This window comes from Tyto alba, unplaced genomic scaffold, assembly GCF_018691265.1.
Source record: "Tyto alba isolate M040663 unplaced genomic scaffold, T.alba_DEE_v4.0 Super-Scaffold_10, whole genome shotgun sequence".
In the NCBI taxonomy this organism is placed as follows: Eukaryota; Metazoa; Chordata; class Aves; order Strigiformes; family Tytonidae; genus Tyto; species Tyto alba.
In genome coordinates this window covers 20,711,868-20,736,565 of record NW_024881262.1, presented here as the reverse complement: position 1 = coordinate 20,736,565, position 24,698 = coordinate 20,711,868, and the positions used below count along the sequence as shown (strand labels likewise).

Sequence of the window (24,698 nt, the reverse complement as noted above, 5' to 3'; positions counted from 1 at the left end):
TTTTCTATAAGTTGTATTTTTGCATAAATTAGCAGCTCTTTTCTCCAGGATTTAACCAGCCTACCTTTCCTGCATCACTAGTCACAGTTTGAACACTGATTCCTCAAAAACCCCAGCAGGGTTATAGGAAACCAGAATAGCTGTGTGTTCTATAGGAACCTGCGTGTTTAGAGCTAATCTGCCGACTGAACCACTAAGTTAAAATATTTTAACGTGGCATGTATTTTTATTTGTCAGTGATTAAACAGGGGTTACCTGAGAACAGTACTGTAAAGGCAGCAGACTTTCTTGCAGTGTCATAGTCTAATACTTATGAAATTGCTTAGGATCCTGTTGTCCTTTACTCTTCACTTGCTGCCCCAAGATGTTAGGTTTACTTACCCTCTCTTTGCAGTCAAAAGCAGTCTTCCAGAATTAACGAAGTGACCACAAATTGTATTTTAATGCCCCAATATAGTATTTCACTAAGTCTTTCAGAGGTTGATGTTTGTTTTGGTTTTGTTTGTTTTTTTTTTCTTTTGGTACTTTCTAAAAGTCAGAATATTAAACAGCAGACAGTGCATCCCTTTCAAGCCTTTCAAATTTTATATAACATTGAAAATTTCCCTAAAACTTCTAATTTTCAGATCAGTTCTGCAAATTGATTATTAATTATGTATATTCATTTTGAGTTTTTAAATTACCAAACCTTAAAAGTTCTAAACGGCAATTGTTACAGACATGCATGTGCAAAAATTCTTAATGAATGCAATCTTTTTCTTTTACAATGTTATTAAAACTGGAGGGTTGTTGTTGTTGTTTTTCTTTTTTTTTTTTTAAAAAGATAATTGTCTTACTGCTGGCACTCTACCCTCAAGTTAGGAGTAAGTTTTGCTTCTATATTGTTATCATAATGATTTTTTGATTGTATGCTTAGTGATCCATTTAGCTGGCTTCAGTGTTATGCTGGGAATGGCAATGATGAATCTGTTGGTTGAAGGCATTTTAAACTGCATCTCCTCTGCTTACCTGGAATTTTTCTCTTCACAAATAAATAAATGAAATGATGAGTTAAAATGCATCTTGTCTTCTTTAGTTATATGAGGAAAGAGGTGGAGCCTTTAAATTGCCACCAAGAAACTTCCTTTGTGTTGTGGCTCATCTCTCTTTAGAACCATCACCCTACAAAGATACTGGAACTAATCCTTCTAATGAGAATACTAGAATGTATTTTTCTTGCTTGTTCAAAAAGGGATTGCACTTTTCCCACTCACAATTGCAATGGTAATTACAATTGTATTTACAAGCATAGAGGCTCTGTAAATATCCCCATGGGAAATCAATTGCTACGTTGTTAAACACTGTTACAGGAACACACTCTTTTGCTAAAGTTTGCTGTCTCCTAATTATAAGATTTTAAAGAAATAAAAATTAAGTCCTGTTTGGCCATCAAGGCAAGAAACTGCATTTGCAAAAGATACTTTTTTATCCCTAAAAAATTACATTTTAAGTGAAAAATTATTTTTGTAGGTGTTAATTTTTAAGATAAACTGTTTGAAATAGATGACTTGTAATAGTCTCACTTTACTGAAGAAGAAATGGAAATAATTAGCAATTTACTCAGGATAACAGATGGACATCAGAGTAGAGTTCTAAAGCTGGATGCTTACTTTTCTGAACCAGGGTGACATTTCAGAATATTTCTCTGTAGTCTGTCCTGTTGGAGTGTTCCTTAGACCCTTTCTTGCGATGCACCCTTTATGAAATGGCGGGCATAGCACAATTTATGATTTGCAATTCAAAGCAAACATTTCTGGTTTTGGGGATTATGTCCAAGGCTTCAGGCAAGCCAGGAGAGAGCTTGACATGAGACCTTGGTGGTGTTATTTTAGAAATAGTGGAAGAGATTCCTCTCTCCTTCTGAGGTAGGACTAAAGCTGTTGAGATAATTGCAAAATCAGATGGGAAGTTGCTGTTCTAGAATGGCTCAGTGCCTCTCTAACCAAGAGAAGATGTGAAACCTAGAGAGAATATTTTTGGACAGCTCAACTGTCAGATGGGGAATTGCTTTGGAGAACAATTTTGCAAAAGGTATTAAATCGGTTGCCTTAATTTTTGCTTGTAACAGTGTTTGGTTAAATTCTGTTTCTATTTCTTAGGCATAAAGAGGTTCTCCAGCTTTACAAGGAGAAAAAAAGTGTCCCTGGCCACCCGACCCCTCCCCCAAATTGGGCCATACAAAATTATAGTACAACATATAACTTTCTGAAAAACGGGTAAACTTTTGTGATATGAACTCTGGATTCAGCTTTAAAACATCATGTTCTATGCTGCTATCAACAACAGCATAATTTTCCTGGACTGCATTAGCTTATTGGCTGACATGATTATTTCCATTAAGTATCTTTCAGTGACAGCCTAAGAACATAAGTCTTTTCAAATGATTACTGAATTTCCCCTTTAGCCTATTTTTTTTTATTTGTCATTGCTTTTTGCCTTTCATCTGAAAATTAATATATGTACACTTCTATAACTTTTTTTTTTAGTTTTTTTTAATCCCTTTCCCCCTTCTGCTGTTTGATTTAATAAGTCCCTACTATGAAGAGCTCCTGCACTTTATTTGAATATGTGTCTGGGTGCTTTGCAGAACAGACCTTGATGTTGCTTGATTCCTTGAAACTGCCTGTAACACTGCACTGTTAATGATGAGGTTACAGCAGCTTGTTAGGGAAGAAGCTGAGGGCGGAATCTTTTTGCTTGGAGTTTTAAGAAATTGTATAGTTTAGAGAAAAATGGTATTAATCTCATTCTACAAATGAAGAATATTGGATAGATCTGTTCCCTAAAGGACCTATGAATCTAAGATTCATGAAGCAAGGTTTCTTCCTATTACTACTGAAGGATCTTACATGATTTAAACATTACTTTTTGAAGTACAGTTCCTCTTCATTAGGGTTTTCAAAGAGTCAATGAACGTTAAGACTTCAGCAAAAAACAACATGGTATTTGCACTGTATTTTGTGAATGAAAATGTATTTCATTTAGAAAGAATTACCAAAGTTGTGCATCTTATGTACACATCGTTATTAGTTGCTTGTTTTATGGTGTTGCTTTTAATACAGTTGTATCAGTATATTTTAGAAGTTAACTGAGTGAAGTGTATTTATAGTTCATTTTGCTTTTATGCGCAAAACACCAAATTTTGTAACTGGTAGCTCATTAACTGTTGCAGAAATTAATCTTCAGCCATTATAAGTGCCCCTGTTTTCCATAATGATTTTAATTGTTGATTTTTTTTTTTTTTATCTTTTAGACACATAGCATAATTTCTTGCCTCCACAGTAGAATATATTAGGAAGTTGCATCATTGTGTTCTTTAGATACGATAAATAATGCTTTAAAAAATGCTTTCTTTAGATACAGTAAATGATGCTTTAAAAAAAGTCAAAGCAAGTATCCTGGCATCATTAAGGGTCCTGGAAAAAGTTACACATCTCTTCATAGGGCTGTTGCTAGGATTTTGGGGATATTTCTAAACCATTTTCCAATATTTACCAAATATTTGTTAATTTACCGTCATGTTTATTTCTATAGCAAGTGCGCCTGCTGCATGCTGGCATTGCGACTGAAATCGTAGGACTGATGGGAAGTCCCTAGGAATAAAAGAACCAGCAAAGTTCTGTTGCGTATAGGGCCTTTATGGAGGAAGGTTGCAGTTCCCTTCTCTTACGTAGGTCTCCCAGTCGGTATAACATTTGGAAAGCATTTCAGCATACTTAGTGGTTGAGATTCCCATGTACAGAGCGGTGGCATTACTTGTGTTCTTAGAGCTTGTATGGAAGTTGATGATTTACAGTCAAAGGTCACAAAGCTTGCTAATGAAGATACACGTGTAGGTATTTTGATACGGTTGGAGAGGATCTTTTATACTGTACAATCGTATAATATTTTCAGATTAATACATGCCATTCACATGTCACTTCTTCATTAAAAATCTAGGTCCTGAATTCCTTTAGGTTCTGTGTTGTGTAGTATCCAAAGAAATAAAAATATTAGTAAGCATTGCAGTTTGTTAAATGGGAGTGGAAGAGTTTTTCCTCATCTACTGGTGTCTTGTTTCATTTGCATTAGGGGTTAAGACTTCTAGCCTATTTTTTGCATTAAAAAAAAAATTGGAATATGGACTGTAATAATATGTTTGAAAATATGTCCCCTGCCAACAGCTATAGAGTTTACCACTAACCTTTTGTTTTTTTTTCTTTCCAGATCTTCTTGGATCCCTATCTAATTGATCCATGTTTCCGAACTCTTCCTTGAAACCTTCGCAAACAACCAAAATGAAATTGAAACATAACATCAACCCTGTTCTTCTACAGTTTATAAACTTCATAATCTTGGTGTACTCCTTTGTAACATACATTCCATGGTACATATTTTCAGGATCAAGGCAGGCTATAGCAAAAGCCAAGCAGGTTAAAGCTAAACCTGTGAATAACAAGCCTGGGGGTGCATACAGATCTGTTAACAGTCTACATTGCTTAGCTTCAGTTTTATATCCTGGGTGTGATACACTCGACAAAGTTTTTAAATATGCTAAAACTAAATTTAAAGACAAAAAACTCTTGGGAACACGTGAAATCCTAAAAGAGGAAGATGAAATCCAGCCATCTGGAAAAGTTTTTAAAAAGGTAAGTCTCTTTGCAGTCTGTCTTCAAGAACTTTAACAGTGTGTTTTCTTTTGCAACACTTCTAGTCCAGTAAAGCAAATAGGAGCAGGGAAAAAAAGTTTCTCTACTTAGATTACATACTTGTGAAGAGTTAAATTATCTATTTCTCAATCTTTTGCTACCCAGCATTTAAAATGAATCTAAGCTTTTGTTTTGCATTCTTGAGTAGATATCCTTTTAAATGGTTTCAGCTAAAGAAGAAACACAAATATGTGTTATGTGTTTGTTTTTAATATTCAGTTGATGATGTATCTTGCTTTAAAATTCTCCTTTAAAGCAAAAAAAAAATCTCCCTTTGTGTTATTCTGAACTATAGTCAGATAAATACAGAAAAATTACTAGATGCCTGTACTCAGATGTCTTTTCAGTAAACTTAACTGTGACTTAAGGATTTACTGCTTTACCCTGTGAATTCAGGGCTTAAATGAAATTTTTCTTTGGAAAAGGATTTCACAGACTTTAATTGGAGGAGTCTTTTTTTTTTTTTCTTTTTTTTTTTTTTTCCCCCCTTTCAATCTCCTTTAAGGTTAACTACTTCTCTGTTAATCAGTAATCATGGTGTGTGTGTGAGATGTAATTTCAATATAAAACTCTGTTTCAAGGGACTGCCTTTTTATAGTCTCTTACATTCTGGTCTGTGTTGTCACTTGCTGCTTTGTATTTGTTCAGATGCATTTAAAACTGCAGTTTTGCCTGAAGAAGCAAGACAGGATGTGTGGGTATGTGCAGATATGCGTTAAACACCTGAACTTCTAATGTAGAAGTTGTTAACTACACGCTATAAAGACCATTTTTAGTTGAGTTTTCCTGCAGAAGAAAAATGTATCTCTTCATATAATAAAGGATTCCTTAAATACTGCTAGTTTTAATTTTGACACAGAACTATAATCTTTAAAGTAGAATTTGGTTAATATCACAATACATGGCAGAGTTTAGTTCTGTTGAAATCTTTATAGAAGCTTTAACTGTTAGTGAAATTTCCTCCCAGCTATGGAGTTAATTTTTCAGTATGAAGGAAATGCTGGGAGAAATGGGTACATGTAATCTTTCTTGATGCATGTTGTGCTGCCTCATTGCCCTATAAAGAAACAGAAAGTTCACGTACAAAGTGGACTTCAAAGCATAAATCAGAATTTTGTCTGCCTGTGATCTGTGCTCTGTTTTTTAAACACAATTAGTAATGTAAGACATAAGAACTTAGGAGTTTTAGCCTTTTCCGTTATGCAAGCAAAGTTCTGAATATTGGAAAGATGAAGAATGTTGGTGTTGACCTACTTAAATGACTTGTTTCTAAGTATTTAGATTTAGGAATTACATAAATTAGGTAATTTTATCTGAGCTTGACACAACAGTTCATTATGGTGAACTTGCCCTTGTTATTTTGTTCCAAGTTGTGGCATTATCACATAAGTCTACTTTTTAAATTTTTTTTTTTTTCATTAAAGAATACAGTGTTTCTTAATATCTTGTAACATGTTTTTTAGCAAGTGAGGAAAACTGGAAAATTTCTCAAGATACCTTGTTGATTCTAACTGTCAGAGTTACTTTTTCATTTTTGTCTTTCATACCATGCATCTTTTTATTGCCGTTTTTACTTTAGTAAAAGCAACTTGTTGAGGTTTATTTACTGCAACTTTTTGAAAAGGTGCATGACAATTTTAATTCTTACATACAATGCATATAAATTCTATACCTGATAGGAGTTGAAAACTTGTTAATTTTTTCCCTTTCAGAAATTAAACACAGTGATGGGAATGACTGATGCATTTTTCTGAGGTATCTGCAAGTCAGGGACAGATCTGGATATAGTTCATGGGTCTGTGTACTGAGTTGTATTACCTATTAGAAGATATCTTTCTGTGCAAATTGCAGTGGGCTAGATTAGCCTAATTAATGATTCGTTAATGGGGTAAACGTGTGTAGCAAAGTAAAATACTAAACTTCTAATTCTTAGGAGAAATAAGTGTGCTTATGCTTCTGGCTAAAATTATTTAAAGCTAGATATTTAACATCTTTTAAGATCAGGTACTACATTAATTTATTCTGAGAACAGTGATATCCCAGATAATCTGTAATTTCTTCAATTTTTATGATACTATGTTGTTCAAAAGATTTATTTATTACTGTGTAGTTGCCAAAGTAGCAGAAATTAATGGATTTTAATAACGTACAAATACTTGCTTCTAACCACTTTGAATTTTATATTTCATATGTAGTTAGTTTTTGTTTTCTTCTGTAGTGTCCTTTAATACATGGATGGGAGAGCATAAGTAATATTAATTTCATAAAATATTTACTTGACAGGAGAAAAATAATGTTGAAAATAATTCAGAGATTAAGATGTAATTAATTGGAAAAATTAATTGAAGCAGAGTTTAAATTCTACCTTGCCTGAAAGATGAAGTTTATTCTGCTGATTGATTATTTTATGTTGTCTTAGTTATAGGTTGTATTGTCATGTGCTTGCTCTGTTATATATCTGATGGTCTGTGGATTTTGCTTTGATTGTGTGTAAATTCTTTTTTTGCTTTAGCAGTTGTTTGTTTGTTTTGTTCTGTTTTAGAAAGGGTTTGTAACCAAGAACAGAATTAATGGAAACATAATAAATTAGACATAATGGGGGAAAGTAAGCACAGTTTTGATGGGGGAAGGTGATGCATCTAAAGCCTGTGAGACTTATGTGAAGCGGTAAGAACTTGGGCAAGCACTTGGGAGTTCAGAATGTTACTCATTATAGCTGGTACTGAAATGTACTGTGAAGTTGCAGGAAGGTTCTTGCCATTCCAATTCATTGAGCAGTAAGAGTAGCTTATGATGTTGAAAAACACAGGGTGCTATGTAATATTTTAGGATGGGATTTTTCAGAGGTGTTCAGCTGTGATCCATGTTTTTGTGTGAAAAAGGCCCAAAACGGACATTTCAAATAACATCCTTTGCCTAATTTTTCATGTACTTTCTACAAGGAAATATGTTTAATTTATGGTCATTGGTTTCCAAATTGTAGTCAAGGTTCTTCAAGCCTTAAGAGCTACTTCTAGGAAGAAAATGAAAGGTAACTGAGATCGGGTAGTTTAACGACTGTATGTGTGTCTGCAGCTTTTTTTGAGAACATTTTATGACACCTTCGCACTGAAAATTTGAATATGATTGCTTTAATAAAGAATAAAGAAATGTTCACTGTGCAGCGACTATTTAGTCTCTATACTTCAGTGGACTTCCAAATATTAATACAATAAATATTTTCCAATGCATTAAATAACTCAAATACTTTTAGTAACTTGCAGTTTAAGTGTATTTACAAGGCATTGCACTAGAGGGCAGTATATTTCCATTTAATGTAGTATTTAGAAGTAAATGCTTAGAGGTGCTGTCTCTTCTGATTCAGTATTTGGTTTTATCTCTCTGTCTAATCAGTTCTCAATAATCTTGACTCCTTGGGCCTTTCTCTTGCGAACTCTTGGACAGTTATTTTCTTTAGTAACTAGTTAGTAAGTAGTTATCTAGGAGAAATAAGTTCTGAAAGTTGTAAAATGAAACCTGTGTGAATGTTTAAAAGATTGACACTTAATATCAGTCTTACCAGCTGTTTACAATAGAAACTACATTGGAAAATATTAGCAAAAGCTACTGAGGGAAACGCCAAGAAGGGAGATGGAGTTGGAGACATACTCAAACATAAGGAAGGATGAGAGAAACCATAACCTGCTGTGTGTCCTGTAAAAGTATCATATAGAGAAATGCACAGGAAAGGGACATACCGACAGAGGCAGTATATTAATGTGTCATAGGGAGGGAACAGAGAAGAAATGCTGGGCATGTGGAGGAAGAGAACATGGGAATTGAAATATATGGAAGGCAATAGGAAAAGTAAAACCCAGAATAGGTGCATTAGAAGAGGTCTTCTCATCTGTTTTCACAAGCCAGTGTTCTTCAGCAATATAACTATATTTCTATATATATAAAAATAACAGCGCTATACCTCCTTTCTGTGCATTTTCTAACCTTTTAAGAAAGGAAAGCACCAATAAGGCCTTCTTTCACTACTTTATTTCAGACTTGCTTAAGCGATGAGCATAAATTAAGAGACTAAAAAAAGGGAAAAAAGCAGAATCACAAGTGTTATTCAGAAGTGTCAATTTTTGACCTTTTAGTGATTTCTTATTCCACCTTCAGTGAGTTACATAGTGAATGGTGGAAATTATCAAAACCTGTATACTTACAGATTGGCAAATTTACCAGAAACAGTAACAAGAATCTACTTGTATTTCTTGGCCTAATTATTTAAGAGCAGTATGCCTGACACCACACTGTAGGTAGAGTATAACGGTGGAAAGGGTGTTGCCTGATTCTCTGCTGTGAATTGTTTTCAACTGATAAGCTTGTCAAGAATTTCCAGGTTGTCTGAAAATACTGTGTTTGGGGGAAAAACGTCCCAAATTGGAATAAAAATTCTAAATTACTGATATTTGGATGAACAGGAAGAGTGCAGTATTTTCTTTGGAAGCAGTAAAAGTTTTCCACACCAGAAATATCTTGGTGTGTTGAAACTGAAAGGAACTCCCCCGTCCTTGTCCTTGGGGGGCCATAGCTGTGAGGACCGGCAGCGGTGAGCCCTCTGCGGAGGTGGTCAGGCAGCAGTTCTGCTGTGATTCTCTCTACAGCACAGAAATAGTCAATGTGATGTTTCTTCTCCAGTAAGGTTTTTGGCTCTGAAAGTTGCTGTAAATAAAACAGGAAAACCTGAGCAGATATTTGTGTGAGAAATGTTTATTTTCTGGTGAAATTGCTAAGTATCGCTATTGTTGGCAAGTATTGTTTTTTGGTTTTGTTAAATGATATTTTTTTCCCTTGAAACATCTGTGAATTTTTCAAGCAGCTGCATGTATACCTGTCCTGATTTAAGAAAGGTTTGTCCTGCTAAACCAGTAGGTTAATGAGCAATATGCAGCAAGACTATAGTAGGTGCAGCTCAGTTACCCGGTAGTAAACTCCAGCAGCTTGGAAAAGTGTTTTGATGAAAGAAATCTATTAGATTTTGTTTCCTTAGTACAGTTCGAGAGAGATTTTCAAATTCATTTTATTAGGGAGGTGGATGTGGAGATACAGACTCATTAGAAATGTAGTTACATGCCAAAAAGTTGTTAGATTTTACAGCCCACAGGTTTGAAATTTAGTTAAAGTTGATAAATGAAGTATGGAATACAGAATGGGGGGAGGAGGGAGAAGATTGCTTTTCTAGCTTTTTTTCTTAGTGTTCGCTTGCATTGATTATTAATGCTATGTAGTCAAAGGAAGTATCTGAAATACTTGAATAAGAAAAAAATTATATTTTTCAAAATTGTCAAAGTGCTTGTATAAATAGATGAGTAAGGTATAATAATTTAAAGTTTGGGTTTTGAATGTAAAGCATCTTCAAACTATATCTGTGTATGAAAATATCTAGGATATCCTCGAAGTATCCTATCACTCAGTGGGAATACAGTATTGCAAGGTGCAATTGTGCACACTATGACAGTGACTTGTAAATTCAAATCCAATTTTACTGTGCCCCAGCTTTCCCATATAGAAGAAAAAGTGAGATTGTTTAATGTGTTCCACATGACTTCAGTACTGAGATTTGCCAGTAATTTCCAGTCTAGTCTTCTGTCTACTTCTGTTTAACAGTAGAAAAAGGGCAAAAAGGTAACTCCTCTTCCCCCGACACTTGTTTTGGAGCAAGCAAAGGGAAAGGGATTTCACAGTTTCTGACTGAAGACACATTGATATATTTCTTTCTGGATTTCGGTTTCCTTTTTTTTTGCCTTTTTTTTTTTTTTTTTTTTAGTACGAATGAACATCTAAAGATCATATTTGTGTAGGAGAATTGTAGCCCAAATATCTAAGAAAGCAATTACAAAGAATGTATTGTACTAGCTAATGCTTGTCACTTTTCTTAGCATAAAATAAAACTTTGTAAAAACTGAAGGCATATGGATCAGATAACCATGGCCTTTCAGAGTGCTTCTGAAGCTATGAAATACAGTGGGAATCGTGTGCTTTTCTAATGTGAAAATAGAAACTGGGGTGATAACATGCATGGAGATATTGCAGTATTTCTGTTGGAACTTCCACAGTCCCTGTACTTTTTGGCAAGAATATTAATTATCTTGAGTAAGATATAATTCCAGCAAATACTACTTCAAACCTCTGGTTTCTTCATACGGATGAAGATGTAGTAGGACACGTGTTAAAGATTTTCGTTTTCTAAATTGAATTTATTATTCTTATTAGGTCATCCTTGGCAAATACAGCTGGCTTTCCTATGAAGATGTATACATTAAAGCTGTTAATTTTGGAAATGGCTTAGCAGCATTGGGTCAGCAACCAAAGACTAACATTGCTATCTTTTGTGAGACTAGAGCTGAGTGGATGATTGCAGCACAGGCCTGCTTTATGTGCAACTACCAGCGTAAGTATGCATCTTCCTGAACATTTTTATGTCTTTTGATCTTACAACACAATCTGAAAATAAACCTTTTTCTTACTTCACTTTATATAAAGCTTTCTTAGTATATGGAACGTTTAAAATTGCAAATAAAAAATATTGCGTAAGGTAGAGACTGTGCACTTTGTAGCATTTTGCTCTTGAGTAGAGAAACGTGAATCTGTTTGCAGACGGAGTATGGTTTCAGTGAGTATAGCTTGCTCAATGAATTTGTGAGAGGTTTATTTCCTTTTAATCTCAAATCAGTACAGATCCCTAAGTTTCTAAAAACAGATAAATATCACACATTAATTCATTGACTCGGTTTCAGGAGTTGACGCCAAACCTTAATCTGTGCCTGTAAGTTTTTGTTTTAATTGCATATTTTGTCAGTTCTTCAATTTTGATTTTGGCTAGAGTTTATTGTGTTGTTATCTCTAAAAAGTAAAAAGGAATGTCTAAGTCCTGACCTTATTTTGCAGAGCTTTTATTAAAAAGTTGCTTAGTAACTGCTTTACCAAAGTGTAAGTCATTCCTCAACTCAAACCTTAGTCTGAGCTGATATGTTTTTCTTTCTTCTCTCTGCCTCTTGACTTTCTCATAGTCCATTTCATGTCATTTAATACATTCTAATTTAACCTGAGTGCAGATTTGAGATTATGCTCAAGGACATGCTTGAGTCCTAGTTATTATTTCAGAAACCTTAAGACTGTATCTCGTTTTGGTGAGCTATTTAAAGTCAGCCTCAGTCTTGTTCATAGTAGTTGTTTTAGTCATATACTGACTCGATCCTTAACCCTGGCAGTGGACTGAGACTATTATTCTCTGGCCTGGATGATACTCCTCATTTTCTTATGGAGTGACCGTAAGAGAGGTGTCTGTTGGGCTGTTCTGTCTGATGACAGTCTTAGCCCCATTCTGTAACTTCTAGTTAATTATCCTTTAGATATTAAGAGCTCTAGGCCCATTTTTCTTGCTAAGAAACCTATTGAGTGCTGATCTCAACTTCATATAGTTGTTGTTTGCAAATGTTTGTTTTATCATCACTCCTTAATGTCATTCACCTAACTGTAAACCCAGCCTGGCTGGGTTCTGTGATGCTCTTGGGGAAATTTCTCATTTTCCCACAGGGCACTTGAGAAGCTGCTTTCCCTCACACGCTTTGGTCTCTTCTCTCCCATGTCAGATTTACTCTTCTTCAGTAAGAGGTGGGCTGTAAAATCCAGATGTGCAGAAATTCCTGATTTGCTACCTACCTATGCTAGAGATGTATATCAGTTTAGACTTTTTTCAGAATTTGCAAGCAAGCCTAACAAGAAAATTGTATCTTACATGATCCCCCTCTGCTCTAAGCATGAGTCTGTTTCAGTTTGAGAAGGCATATGTTCATGAATGTATAGCAGTTTCCATTTTAAATAAGTCTTTACTGCAGGTCTGTTTGGTTACTTTGTGTGTACCCTTATGCTGTGTTACTCCCTCAGTTTAAGGGTGGAGTTGGTTACAAGATGTACTGCCCTTGCCCATACCATCTCAAAATCAGCCTGCTTGCCTTATGTGATAACTAGGTCTGCAGACAGGAAGAGAGTGGGTGTTGTATGCTGTGACTTTAGCAAGGCCTTTGTCATGATCTCCTGTAGTATCTGTACAGTCTAACTAGTCAGATAAAGACTGGCTAAATAGATAAGATGGATGGAAAATTAATTGGATCATTGGCTGAAAGGATTGTAATCAGTAGGATAAAGGTAGTTGCCAGCCCTCAGGGATTGATACTGAGTTCAATACCGTTTCTTGTCTTTATTGAAGACCTGGATGATGGGACAGTGCAAACACAGAACGTCACAGCCTGTAGCAAGTTGGAGGAAGCAGCCAGTACACTGGAGGGCAGGACTGATGTGCAGAGGGGCCTGTCAGCTGGAAAAGTGGGCTGTCTGGAAGTTCATGGGGTTCGTTGAAGGCAATTACGAATTCCAGTGTGTGTGCTGGAATACCTCATGCAGCAGTGTAGGCTGGGGGACAACTGGACAGAGAGCAGCTTTGCGGAAAAGGACCTGGAGGTTCTGGTGGACGAGTCAACTGTGAGCGTGCAGTCCCTTCTTGCAGTGAAGGCCAACAGCATCCTGGGTGGTAGTAGCGTGAGTGTAGTAGGTAGGTTTAGGGAAGTGATCCTTCCCCTCCTTTTGGACACTGGTGAGACCACATCTAGAGTACTGTGTTCAGTTTGGGGCTCCCCAGTAGGAAGACAGACGTTGACGTACTGGAGCAAGTCCAGTGGAGGGTTGCCAAGATGCTGAAGGGGTTGGAGAACGCGACATACGAGGAGAGACTGATAGAGTGGGGTCTGTTCAGCATTAAGATGAGTGAGTTGAGACCTTGTTGCTGTCTAAAACTATCTAATGGGAACATACAGAGAAGATGAAGCCAGACTCTGCTTAAAGGCGTGTTTTGGTAAGACTGAAGGCAATAGCCACAAGTTGAAACACAGTTTTATCACTTTTGGGCTGTTAGATTCCTAGTGACTATCTTGGGAACAAAATGCAAAGGCTAGTATCAATTATTTTTCCTTTGAAAGTGAAGTACGCTTACAAATCCTAGGAAGAAGATTTCGTAATTTGAGGGGCGGGGGGGGAATGAGATAGTGGATGGATGTCGTGTGCAGAATGGTATGCATGTGTTTTTGGGTTTGTTGGATTAATGTTCTAAATTCCCTTATTGAGACGTGCTTCGGCACACTGTCTGACGTGGTATTTAGCATCTAAGCTGTATGTCATCTTATGTGAACTTGGCTGACTTGTGTGTTAGCAGATGATACTATTGTGCAGTATTCACGGTTGGTTTGATGAATGAATTATAAAATTCAGATGATGGTGGAGTAGCACTGTGGCAAGACATTGCTAAATGACTTGTAAACTGAAAAATGCTAATATAAGTTTCACAACAGCTAGCTGCCATGGTAGCGTTGTGACATTCTTTCCAAATGTGAAATGCTTTAAATCTGATGGTATGTGCCTAGAACTGATGTCAAGAGAGTAGGATCTTCTACTTCATGTGTAGTGTTGGAGAGAGTGCCTTTTGTACTAAGGAATTAGAATGGGGAAAGTAATTTTTATATTATGGATTACTTGCACAAACAAATGGTTTTATGATTAAATACTTGCTTGATTGTAAATTTTACATTGTTTGAATCCATCTAAGTCATGTATTTGCAGGAGGTGGAGTTGGGATTACTAGGTCAAAAATGGGAAAAAAAAGTACTAGCATTAAACCAGATTTTCTTCCAAGGTATCTCTTCATCTGTGTGAAGAGCTCTTCACTACTGTGGACAGATAAAACACCTGAGTGTATAACCAAATAATGAAATAAATAGGAAAGGTTATGTTTCATTTTTCAATCATGCCTTCCTGAAGCTTGAACAGAAGTGGTTTTGACAGAATTAATTTGGCTGAAGCCTTTAAAGGTATATTTTACTTTTTGGTTTTGAGGTATGATGAATGCTGAAATTACTCACTTTAACATTTTAGTTACATTGAAACAAATGGCAAAAATTCTATTTGGTTCTTTAGGGCAAAGTTTTGTTCTTGTACATTAGCTGGAAAATTTAGTGGTGCTGACATATTTTTTTTTTGTCAGACTTTTAGAGTAGTACTCCTAGCAGGAGTTCAGATCTCAGAGACTCACTTGTACTATTACGTGAGTAAAGATGAATGCAAAAGGTAATACCTTCTCAGTATGTTTTCAAGAGAACGAGGAGAGAAAAACTAAACTCTCAGATTTGTCTGAAGAAGTTTCAGGTACCATTGTGAAGAAATGAGAATTTGAGATAGGAGTCATTGCTGTTTTTTTTTTTTTCTCCATAAGACCAGTGTACTATCGTATAAAGGATATATCTCTATTTGGCTCTGTCATCTAGCTCGAAGTTGTCCTTGATGGACCTATGTGTAGATGAGTAATTAACTACAGAAATGGTTATTTCAGAAATTATATTTTTCTTTCTGGGCGTTGCGTTGTCTTGGTTGTGCTTGTTGGCTTGGGGAAACTGAATTTCTGCTAGATGTTTATATAACAGGGGTCACTGCAGTAAGTAGCGAGAGCTCGTGGGAACTAGTAGAGGCACTCTTCTGGACTTTGCTCCCACCAAATTAAAGAAAACACAGTGCATGTGCATTTGCCCTGCAACAGTTCTGAACTATGATGGACTGTTTTAACAAGGAAAAAATAAGTAGAGGTCAACTATTTACTTTTCTGTGTAAGAAAACTTGCATTTGAGTTCTTCTCTAGTATGCTTCTTTAGTAACTCCCTGGATTTCAAATCTTAGCATACAATAGTTTGGTTTTATTTTATTTTTTTATTTTTGCTGCAGTGAACATAGTATAGTTACAGCCATAATGTGCAATGAGGTTTCTTGTTTTAATAATTATGTTGTTTAAATATTCAGATAAATGCAGACTAAAATGCAAAAGAAATTCAGGTACCTAATGTGACAAAACTTCCAGCATTGATTAAGTAATTATTAATGATTGTGTTGATTGACCTTACAACTTTTTTGAGATGCTCCTGTTTAGCGTTCTGCTTGGAAAATAGGAAATTATTATTTTGGGGGGGAGCAATACCTCTCTTCCTTTTTGAGCTGCCTTTTTCTTCCTCAGTTGCTTCCTGTCTTTTTTCATGCAGTGCCCACTAAAATGCCACGAAATTAAATATGATTTTAAAATTGTTTGTATGACATAATTTTGGTTTAACACTCTGTTGCTAAGAGCTGTCCTTAAATACAGGAATCAGTGTTTCTAATAGATTTTAATATTTTCTTTCTTTGCTATTCTGTATTCTCATTATGTCAGTTCAATGTCTAAGGATTTTGATGATTAAAACTTTTATGATGGGTTGACCCTGGCTGGAGGCCAGGTGCCCACCAAAGCAGCTCTATCACTCCCCTCCTCTGATGGGCAGGGGAGAGAAAATATAATGAAAGGCTCGTGGGTTGAGGTAAGGACAGGGAGAGATCACTCACCAATTGCCATCTCAGGCAAAATAGACACAACTTGGGGAGATTAGTTTATTACCCATCAAATCAGGGTAGGATAATGAGAAATAAAACCAAATCTTAAAAACACCTTCCCCCCACCCCTCCCTTCTTCCCAGGCTTAACTTCACTCCCGATTCTCTCTGCCTCCTCCCCCCCAGCAGTGCGGGGGGACGGGGAATGGGGGTTGTGTTCAGCTCATCACACCTTGTCTCTGCTGCTCCTTCCTCCTCATGAGGAGGACTCCTCAAGCTCCTTTACTGCTCCAGCGTGGGTCCCTCCCACGGCAGACAGTCCTCCACGAACTTCTCCCACGTGAGTCCTTCCCGCGGGCTGCAGTTCTTCACGACCTGCTCCAGCGTGGGTCCCTCCCAGGGGGTGCAGTCCCTCCGGCACAGACCACTCCAGCGTGGGTCCCCCACGGGGCCACCAGTCCTGCCAGCAAACCTGCTCCAGCGCGGGCTCCTCTCCCCACGGGCCCACGGGCCCTGCCAGGAGCCCGCTCCAGCGCGGGCTTCCCGCGGGGTCACAGCCTCCTTCGGGCATCCCCCTGCTCCGGCGCGGGGTCCTCCCCGGGCTGCAGGTGGAGATCTGCTCCTCCGTGGGCCTCCCCGGGCTGCAGGGCCCAGCCTGCCTCCCCACGGGCTGCACCTCGGGCCGCAGGGGAATCTCTGCTCCGGCGCCTGGAGCACCTCCCGCCCCTCCTGCTTCGCTGCCCTGCTGCCTGCAGAGTTGTTGCTCTCGCGTGTTCTCGCTCCTCTCTCCAGCTGCAGGCGCTCGGGTGTTTTTCCCCCCTTCCTAAATCCGTTACCCCAGAGGCGCTACCGCCATCGCTGCTGGGCTCGGCCTTGGCCAGCGGCGGGTCCGTCTCGGAGCCGGCTGGCGTTGGCTCGGGCGGACACGGGGGAACCTTCTGGCAGCTTCTCGCAGCAGCTGCCCCTGTAGCCCCCCCACTGCAAGAACCTTGCCACACTAACCAAATACACCTTTATTATATTGTTTTAAATAGAAGGGATAATATGATAGTCACAGATTTATTAGTGTGAGAATTGATCTGCTGTGATGACTTGTATCACATGTTATACTAATTTCCTATTATCAGTCAGTTGTAAAAGGCTAGTAACAGAGCATGTGAATTCTGAAAAGTCACATAAATGAGCAGTTTCTTTCCTGCGTACAAGAGGTCTGTTAAACAGTATATTAAACTGAGAACAGATGCCTAATTTTAAAACTGTAGAAGCCATGAAAGTACAAGAATAGGTCTAGAAGAGAATGACATAGGGTAGTGTGGTTTTAGTACCTCTAGTTAAACCTTGAAAAATAGTAAACAGTCCCAGACAGTGGTTGTTCTTTATTCCTTTTGGGACTAACTGGAAATTATGCTGTGTTTAAAACCATGTGAAATGTTGTTTTTTTTTTTTTTTTAAAAACAGGAAACCATACCACCTTTATATTAGTTGCCAAATATTTTTACTGTGTTGCTTAATTTATAAGTTAATCTCAGCTCTTCATTATGAACTAAACTTGGAAGTGTAACATAGAGTCACTGTGGTTTTTTTTTTTTTCTCATTTTGTGTTTCAGTTGTTACTCTGTATGCTACTCTGGGAGGCCCAGCAATAGTACATGGGCTAAATGAAACGGAGGTGACCACCATCATTACTAGTAAAGAATTGATGCAAACAAAATTGAAGGTCAGAAAACTGTTCCTTGTCTATCTCTTTCCAGTGTATCTGTTCATTATTGTTAAAAGGCTTGGTTCCATTGTATGGAACAATGATTTATTGCCTTTCTGTAGGGCAGGCACTTTTTGAATAAGATTTTTATGTATCTGTCTTCATGTACAGAAAAATGAGTTAGCCTTCATTGGGATTTAGGTTCCTCAATGACTTTGGAGAACACGATGAGCAATTTGCCCTATTGAAGGGCTGCAGTGCTGCCTGAAACAACAACTTTACGAGAAACTGCTGTGGTTTCTGGGTGGGTTCAGTACCTATAAATTCAACAGTTGAAGCAAATGGAAGAACAAAAAAATGTATAAACTGTATATGAATAGCTAAATGTGATCATCCTCCTGATTTTTTTGTTGGATATTGTCCCAGCAGAGTATGGCTCTTAAATCTAAAGACGGGTGCTCGAAGAGCTAGAGCTGTTTTCCAGTGCTGGGGAAAGTTTATTGAACATTAGAACAGTCAAAAAACATTTTTGACTTACTGACCGAGATCGAATGCACAAGTTAAACAACTAATCTGCATGAGTTTCATCATTGTGTGTTTTGGGGAAACTAAACCTTTCACATAAGGGATTGTTTTAATTAAAAAGTGTGCGCTGTTGCTGAATTTTTGAATGAGAGTTTCCCAAACTTTTTTTTTTTTCCTAAGGTTACTTGAATGGGAGTATATATACATGCACATTTATTTCAGCTTTCAGTAAGAGAATGAATTTTTTCTGCTAGAGATGATAATCGTATCTTCTTCACTAGAACATCAATAAATATTTCAGAACTCACATTTTGCTTGAAATGCTTAACTAACAATTTTCCATATTTTTGCTTGCCGTTGCTTATTTTAAATATCATAGTAATCAAGGAGCAACGTAAGAATTATTGAAAGCTAAGTATCACCAGTTTCTGTGTTCTATGAGAGTGGAGAGTCAGTTATCTCTACAAATCATTGTAGTCTTATTCGTGGGCTTTTCTTGAAATAAGACCCAGATCAGTAAATGGTTGGAAAAGTTTTTGGACCTGTAAGTGGAAAGTTCGATCAGTCCTGAAATTCTAAATGTGGAAAGTTTCAAGCTTTACAGCTGCTTGAGGTAGACAAATTTATCCTCTAATATTCCCAGGTATTTTATGTCAATGCTTTTTTTTAATGTATATAGTAGATAGGGTGGGGTTTTTTTGTGTGGTTTGTTTTGTTTTTTCCTTCTTGTTGGCACAAACATCACATTTGATTTCTGAACACTTGTTCATTTCTGCAGGAAATTGTTTCTCAAGTTCCACTGCTGCGACACATTATTACAGTGGATGGCAAACCAACAAACTGGTCAGAGTTTCCCAAGGGTGTCATCGTTCACACTATGGCTTCTGTGCAAGCTATGGGGGCCAAGGCAGATGTTGGTAGGTTATCTCTTCTTTCTATTTGGACCACCTCATTTGTTGTCCTACTTTGACCCTGTTGATTAAACTTGGGGAAATTGCAGATCTCAAAATTATGTAGTAATTAACTTTTTAACATCTGCTTTTTCTTTAAATAAAATCTGTGGGGTTTTATGGTCTGGCTGTGGCTGTATTTGGGGATGTAGGGTTTCTTTGGTTTTGTTTTTCAACAGAGTAAAATACTTTTAATAAAAACTGTTTCCTCCACAGCAAAGTGTCACATGTTGAAGAACAATTTTTAGTATAAGCCTTTAGGCGAGGCTAGAAACTTAGAAAGTATTCTTATGATCAGACACATGAAAACCAGGTTATTCAGAGCACACAGAAAAAAATACTGTGCGCTTTGTAGCAAAAGACATCAGTAATTCGCTACCATTAAGTTTTGTTAAATTCACAACTAACAAAATATAAAATAACCATTTAAGTCTGGTAGAATTTGGTCACTTATTGCATTTCTGAAATTATCAATCTACTATGTAAATTTCTTGAAATTTATTTCCAGTCTCTAACATTGTTAGAATCGGAATTCAGAATTTCAGAAAGTGTCTTGAATATTATCATAACTAATTTTTATTTTTGGCTCTGAAGAGCTACTAAACCTAGTATCTTAAGATTTCATTATATTCAGTAGTTGTTTTCTTCTGTTCTTATTCTTTCTGTTTTCAGAATCTCTTAACCACTGAAGGTACACATGAATGCTGGATTGAATTTTGTTTTAGGAATAGAGTAGGTGGTTAATCCGTCTGCTGTTGATGTTTAGGGGAATGACAAGCTTGGTCCACACATTGTGACCTCTCGGTTTCTTTAAATGATGGATTTCCCTTTTTGATGTACTAGTTTTATGTACTACTAAAACTGTTTCAGACAACATGGACAGAAAAAAATTATGGCTACAATTCATTAGCTCCTTGAGATTTTTTTTAATCTATGTGCTATGTAAAAAGGTGTCTAATCTTTCTTTTTTTAGTCTCTTCAATATCACATACTATACACTATAATAAAGGAATGTTATCTTTGTCAAGTTAACTAACCATTCATAAATTGTGGAATACACAAATGAATTGTTTATGGTCTAGCATGTTCAATTAATACGATGTTAAGTACATGAGCTGCTGCTTATGTTTTTTTCCTCTGTGTTGTTCATTGTGCAGGATGAACAGGATTCAGTGAGTGGGAAATTATTAAATATGCTTTCACTCTTCTCATCCAGAGTGTATGTTGTGCTGCATGTATTGCACACTATGCAGTTTTTCCTATGAATAAACACTATTGTTTTCATATTGTCTTGCTCTTGTTGCAAGTATTTAAAAAATGCTTTAATTATATTAAAGCTATTGAAGTCCCTTTAAATATGTATAGAAATTGGACCTCGTGTTGGCTCAAAGGTGCCTTGCTGCAGTTGTTGCAAATGAAGCAGCATGTTATTCCTCTGCCAGGGAGTGCATGAGAAAGCACCTTTGCAAACAGGGATTGACCCTGCGACAGTGTGGAACCAATGCAGCATACCTTCCTGGGGATGTGATGCTCAGTGGTGTTTTGGAGACACCAAAGCTCTGCCCATCTTTCTCTCCTCTGCAGGAATATGGGAAACGTAATAGAAAAAGTGGTGTCATGGTAGGCTAGGACGACAACTCAAAGTATTGCTCAGCTAATACAAAGAAGTTCCTACTCTTTGTGAGGCAGTTAAGCTTGACCACAATCTTTTTAATTGAAAGTAAAATGTAATAGCAATAGTCATGTAGTGTTACATTGGAATGACTGCTGGAATATGTTAATATATCAGATCTCCCAGTCTGATAGGCTCTCTACACATTATGAATTCTCTTTTTTAACACAAATTACAGGAGGCAAACAGCAGGCCAGGCCTGTGCCCTCAGATATTGCAGTGATCATGTACACAAGTGGATCCACAGGAGTTCCCAAAGGAGTTATGATCTCCCACTGCAACATAATTGCTGGGATAACTGGAATGGCTGAGAGGATTCCAAATCTGGGGTATGTACCAGCAGTTGCTTACCAGCAAATAAAGAAGTCCTGTAGTTGTATCTAACTTTAGATTAATTACTGTGTAAAATATTGGCTATTTAATATTGCTTTGTCTGTGACACATCATACTATGCACTGATGTCTGAGCATCTTCCAATACTGCATTAAATGACATGACTACTTCATGTGCTGTTTGTTCTCTCGTCTTCTGTATGTGGGCAAGACCGGGACACAAAAGCCTGTGAGGCCGCCTTGCACTAGAGTGGTTGAAAGCTTCCCTAAGCAGTACTTCCTTTGGTTAGTGTTAAATTCTGTGGTTTCTTTCTGTTTGGTGCAGTTTTTAATCTTGTCCACAGAGTTGCCTTTGCAACCGTAACACACAGTTAATTGTCTTGGGATGAGTAACCATCACACTTTTGTTCATGCCTTAAACCTACAATATGTACTATGCGACTTCTGAAACAAAACCCATATTATTTGAAGTAATGTTCTCGAGCTCAAAGGCGTTTTTCCACTTTCTCTAGTTCTGCAGTAAGTTCTGTGTAAATTTATCTTAATGACTCATCTGAGGACTCTAATGATACAACATAAACTTATCTTTTGAAAACTCTTTACAGGGAAAAAGACATCTATATTGGCTATTTGCCTCTTGCCCATGTTCTGGAGCTGAGTGCTGAACTTGTGTGTCTGTCTCACGGATGCCGCATTGGTTACTCTTCTCCTCAGACATTAGCTGACCAGGTATGTTGTTAGATGTAAGCCCTTATGGTTAAAGAAAAAAACCTACTCATACCAGATCAGTGTAATATTTCTTTTAAAATAGTGCAACAAATCTTATTTTCTACAATTCATGAAACAGCGCATTAGTGTTTTATGACTGTTACTATGGACTAGTTTTAATTTTTAAAATATAATTTAAGTGAAAATAATTGCTTGAAAGATGTGCTATGTCACTTTGTTTCTCATGTTAAAAATCTTGAATGTGTCTGCTAGTAAACTTGTTCTTTGCTTTAGTCCTCTAAAATCAAGAAGGGAAGCAAAGGTGATGTTACTACACTTAAGCCAACCCTAATGGCAGCTGTCCCAGTAAGTAACTGAAGGATAAATAATTTTAAAAATTATTTTTGAGATATAATTCAAAATTTTAACAACAAAATTAATGCAATGTTCATTTAAATTAAAAAGGTAGAACCTCTGATGTTGAAGTAGCTTAATGTAATATTTTTGGTGTTTATTTGTATGTTGGGGATTAACATTCATCATATGAGTGTCAACATTTTTCAAAGTTTAAATAGCTATGGGGATTAGATTGCCATTTTAATTAGTCATGTATTGCTCATTATAGTAAACAAACGGAATAAAGGTAGTTGGCAGCAGGCATTTTGGGATTAACTAACGCTTCTACTCAGATGTTTGCTTTCCTCTTTTCTGTGAACATCTTGCTATTTCTTAGTAATAGAAGAGGAAGCAACCTGGGAGTGAGTTGTCATCCAAAATGGGCTAGAATTTTGAGACCATGTTTCCGTTTTGTTGTACTGAATTTAGGATTTCTGGTTCTTTGAGGTAAACTTTATCTTTTTATTTAACTAGGAAATTATGGATCGGATATACAAAAATGTCATGAATAAAGTGAATGAAATGACTAGTTTTCAGCGGAATCTATTTATATTGGCCTACAACTACAAAATGGAACAGATTTCCAAAGGTTATACTACCCCACTCTGTGATAGGTAATTTTTATTTCATTTTTAAAGGCACCAAAAAAATGCTTATTGAAGTCTTACCACATGAGCAGTATCTGATTTTTTGGTGCTTTTCATTGTTTTAATGTTGACACTTTGAACATGAACAAGTCTGTAATTAAGTGTAAATGGAGACATCAAATTGGTAGTTTGTGTGATAGTTTTAAATATTCACTGATATAATTTAAGTGTTACTTAACTTGAAGCTGATTGGAGATTTTATATTTATTACATTATTTTTATTAGGACTTTAATAATGGATTTGCACAGTTCTTGAGTTAGATGGAAAGTATATTCCTATAGATAACTGTGGACTTCACATATTCATAGGAGTGAATTGTGGAATATCTCATGTTGGAAGGAACCTGTAAAAATCACTGTGTCCAACTCCCAGCTTTCAGTGAGACTAAAGGATAATAGAATTGCAAAATTTATATGGCTTTTTCAGCCTTTTAAAATTAATTTTGAGGAGAAAAATCACAGGTCTTTACTGTTTACTAAATCTATGCGCTCAAAACATTTAACCTTTCTTCAAATTAGAATGTGGATAAAGGCTTAGAAATCTGTGTTTGAAAATTTAAATGTTCTCCTTCAAAGTTTTCCTTGTATGCCATGAAAATCCATTTAAAGATGGCGGAAGCTTTCAGTTCAGATACAAAATTAGGTACAGGCTTCTTTTGTTTTCAAGCAACAAATTTATACTCTTATCTTTGCATTTTAGCCTTATTTTCCGGAAAGTACGAATGCTGCTAGGTGGAAAAATTCGCATCCTGCTTTGTGGAGGAGCTCCACTGTCTGCAGCAACCCAGCGGTTTATGAACATTTGTTTCTGCTGCCCTGTAGGACAGGGGTATGGACTAACTGAATCGGCTGGAGCTGGCACAATCACAGAAGGTCGGTGTCGGTGCATCCCGCGGCGTGCTGTGATCTGTGCAGGGCGCTCTGTGTGTACCGGCTTTGACAGTCTGTTCACCTGGTGTATGCCACCAAACAACTGGGGAATCCTAGGAATTACTTGTAATCATAAAATGTATAAAACAGTAGGGGTACTAATTTTGACACGTGGTAAAGCTGGTGACATACGTATAAAATGAACATTCTCGTTTGTGATAGAGAAACCTGTAATAGTGTGAATGGGACCTTGGCATTATTGCACTTTCCAGTTGAACTGAATAAATTATTTCTAATTTTGGTGAGTATATTGAGACGTTAAGAAAATAAAAAATGGAATGCAAAAGCCTGCACCAGATTTTAATTTCATATAACAGAACTTAATGGTTTCAGTTGCCTCAGTCCTAAAATTTCGCTCATAGTCAGTGGTAGCAGAAACAGTCAGAGCTGCTATTTTTTGGCAATGGTGTGATCTACCTAGGAATCATATGAGGAGTATCAAAGGTTCATTGCTAGATTATGCTGGATTATAGAACATGTATTATGGTTGTCCTTGGTGATTCACAAACTGCTGTGATGTGTTTTTTATTCCAAGAGGTCTTTAGAAATGGCTTCTTCAGAGTAGCTTGGGGGAAAAAAACAAAACAAAACAAAAAAACCCACAAAACAAACCAGTAGTGGAACTGTAATACAAATGACGTAGTCTTCAGTGATGGTCTTTTGGGAAGATGCCCGAA

At 36.8% G+C, this 24,698-nt stretch overlaps 1 protein-coding gene across 4 annotated transcripts in view; it reads left to right on the top strand.

The window, feature by feature from the left end:
* The window catches only part of ACSL3 (acyl-CoA synthetase long chain family member 3), a 68,485-nt gene that overhangs the window by 32,003 nt on the left and 11,784 nt on the right, over positions 1-24,698 (top strand). For all 4 annotated transcript variants that reach the window (XR_006165598.1, XM_033005420.2, XM_042795880.1 and 1 more), the window contains exons 3-11: positions 4,246-4,667; positions 10,977-11,154; positions 17,770-17,879; positions 19,165-19,303; positions 21,187-21,337; positions 21,946-22,069; positions 22,343-22,414; positions 22,919-23,058; positions 23,792-23,964. Coding sequence is in view for 3 of the 4 variants with exons in the window: in XM_033005420.2 (XP_032861311.2) it covers positions 4,275-4,667; positions 10,977-11,154; positions 17,770-17,879; positions 19,165-19,303; positions 21,187-21,337; positions 21,946-22,069; positions 22,343-22,414; positions 22,919-23,058; positions 23,792-23,964 (1,480 nt within the window). In the remaining variant the exon portion in view is untranslated. The remainder of the gene's footprint in view (positions 1-4,245; positions 4,668-10,976; positions 11,155-17,769; positions 17,880-19,164; positions 19,304-21,186; positions 21,338-21,945; positions 22,070-22,342; positions 22,415-22,918; positions 23,059-23,791; positions 23,965-24,698) is intronic.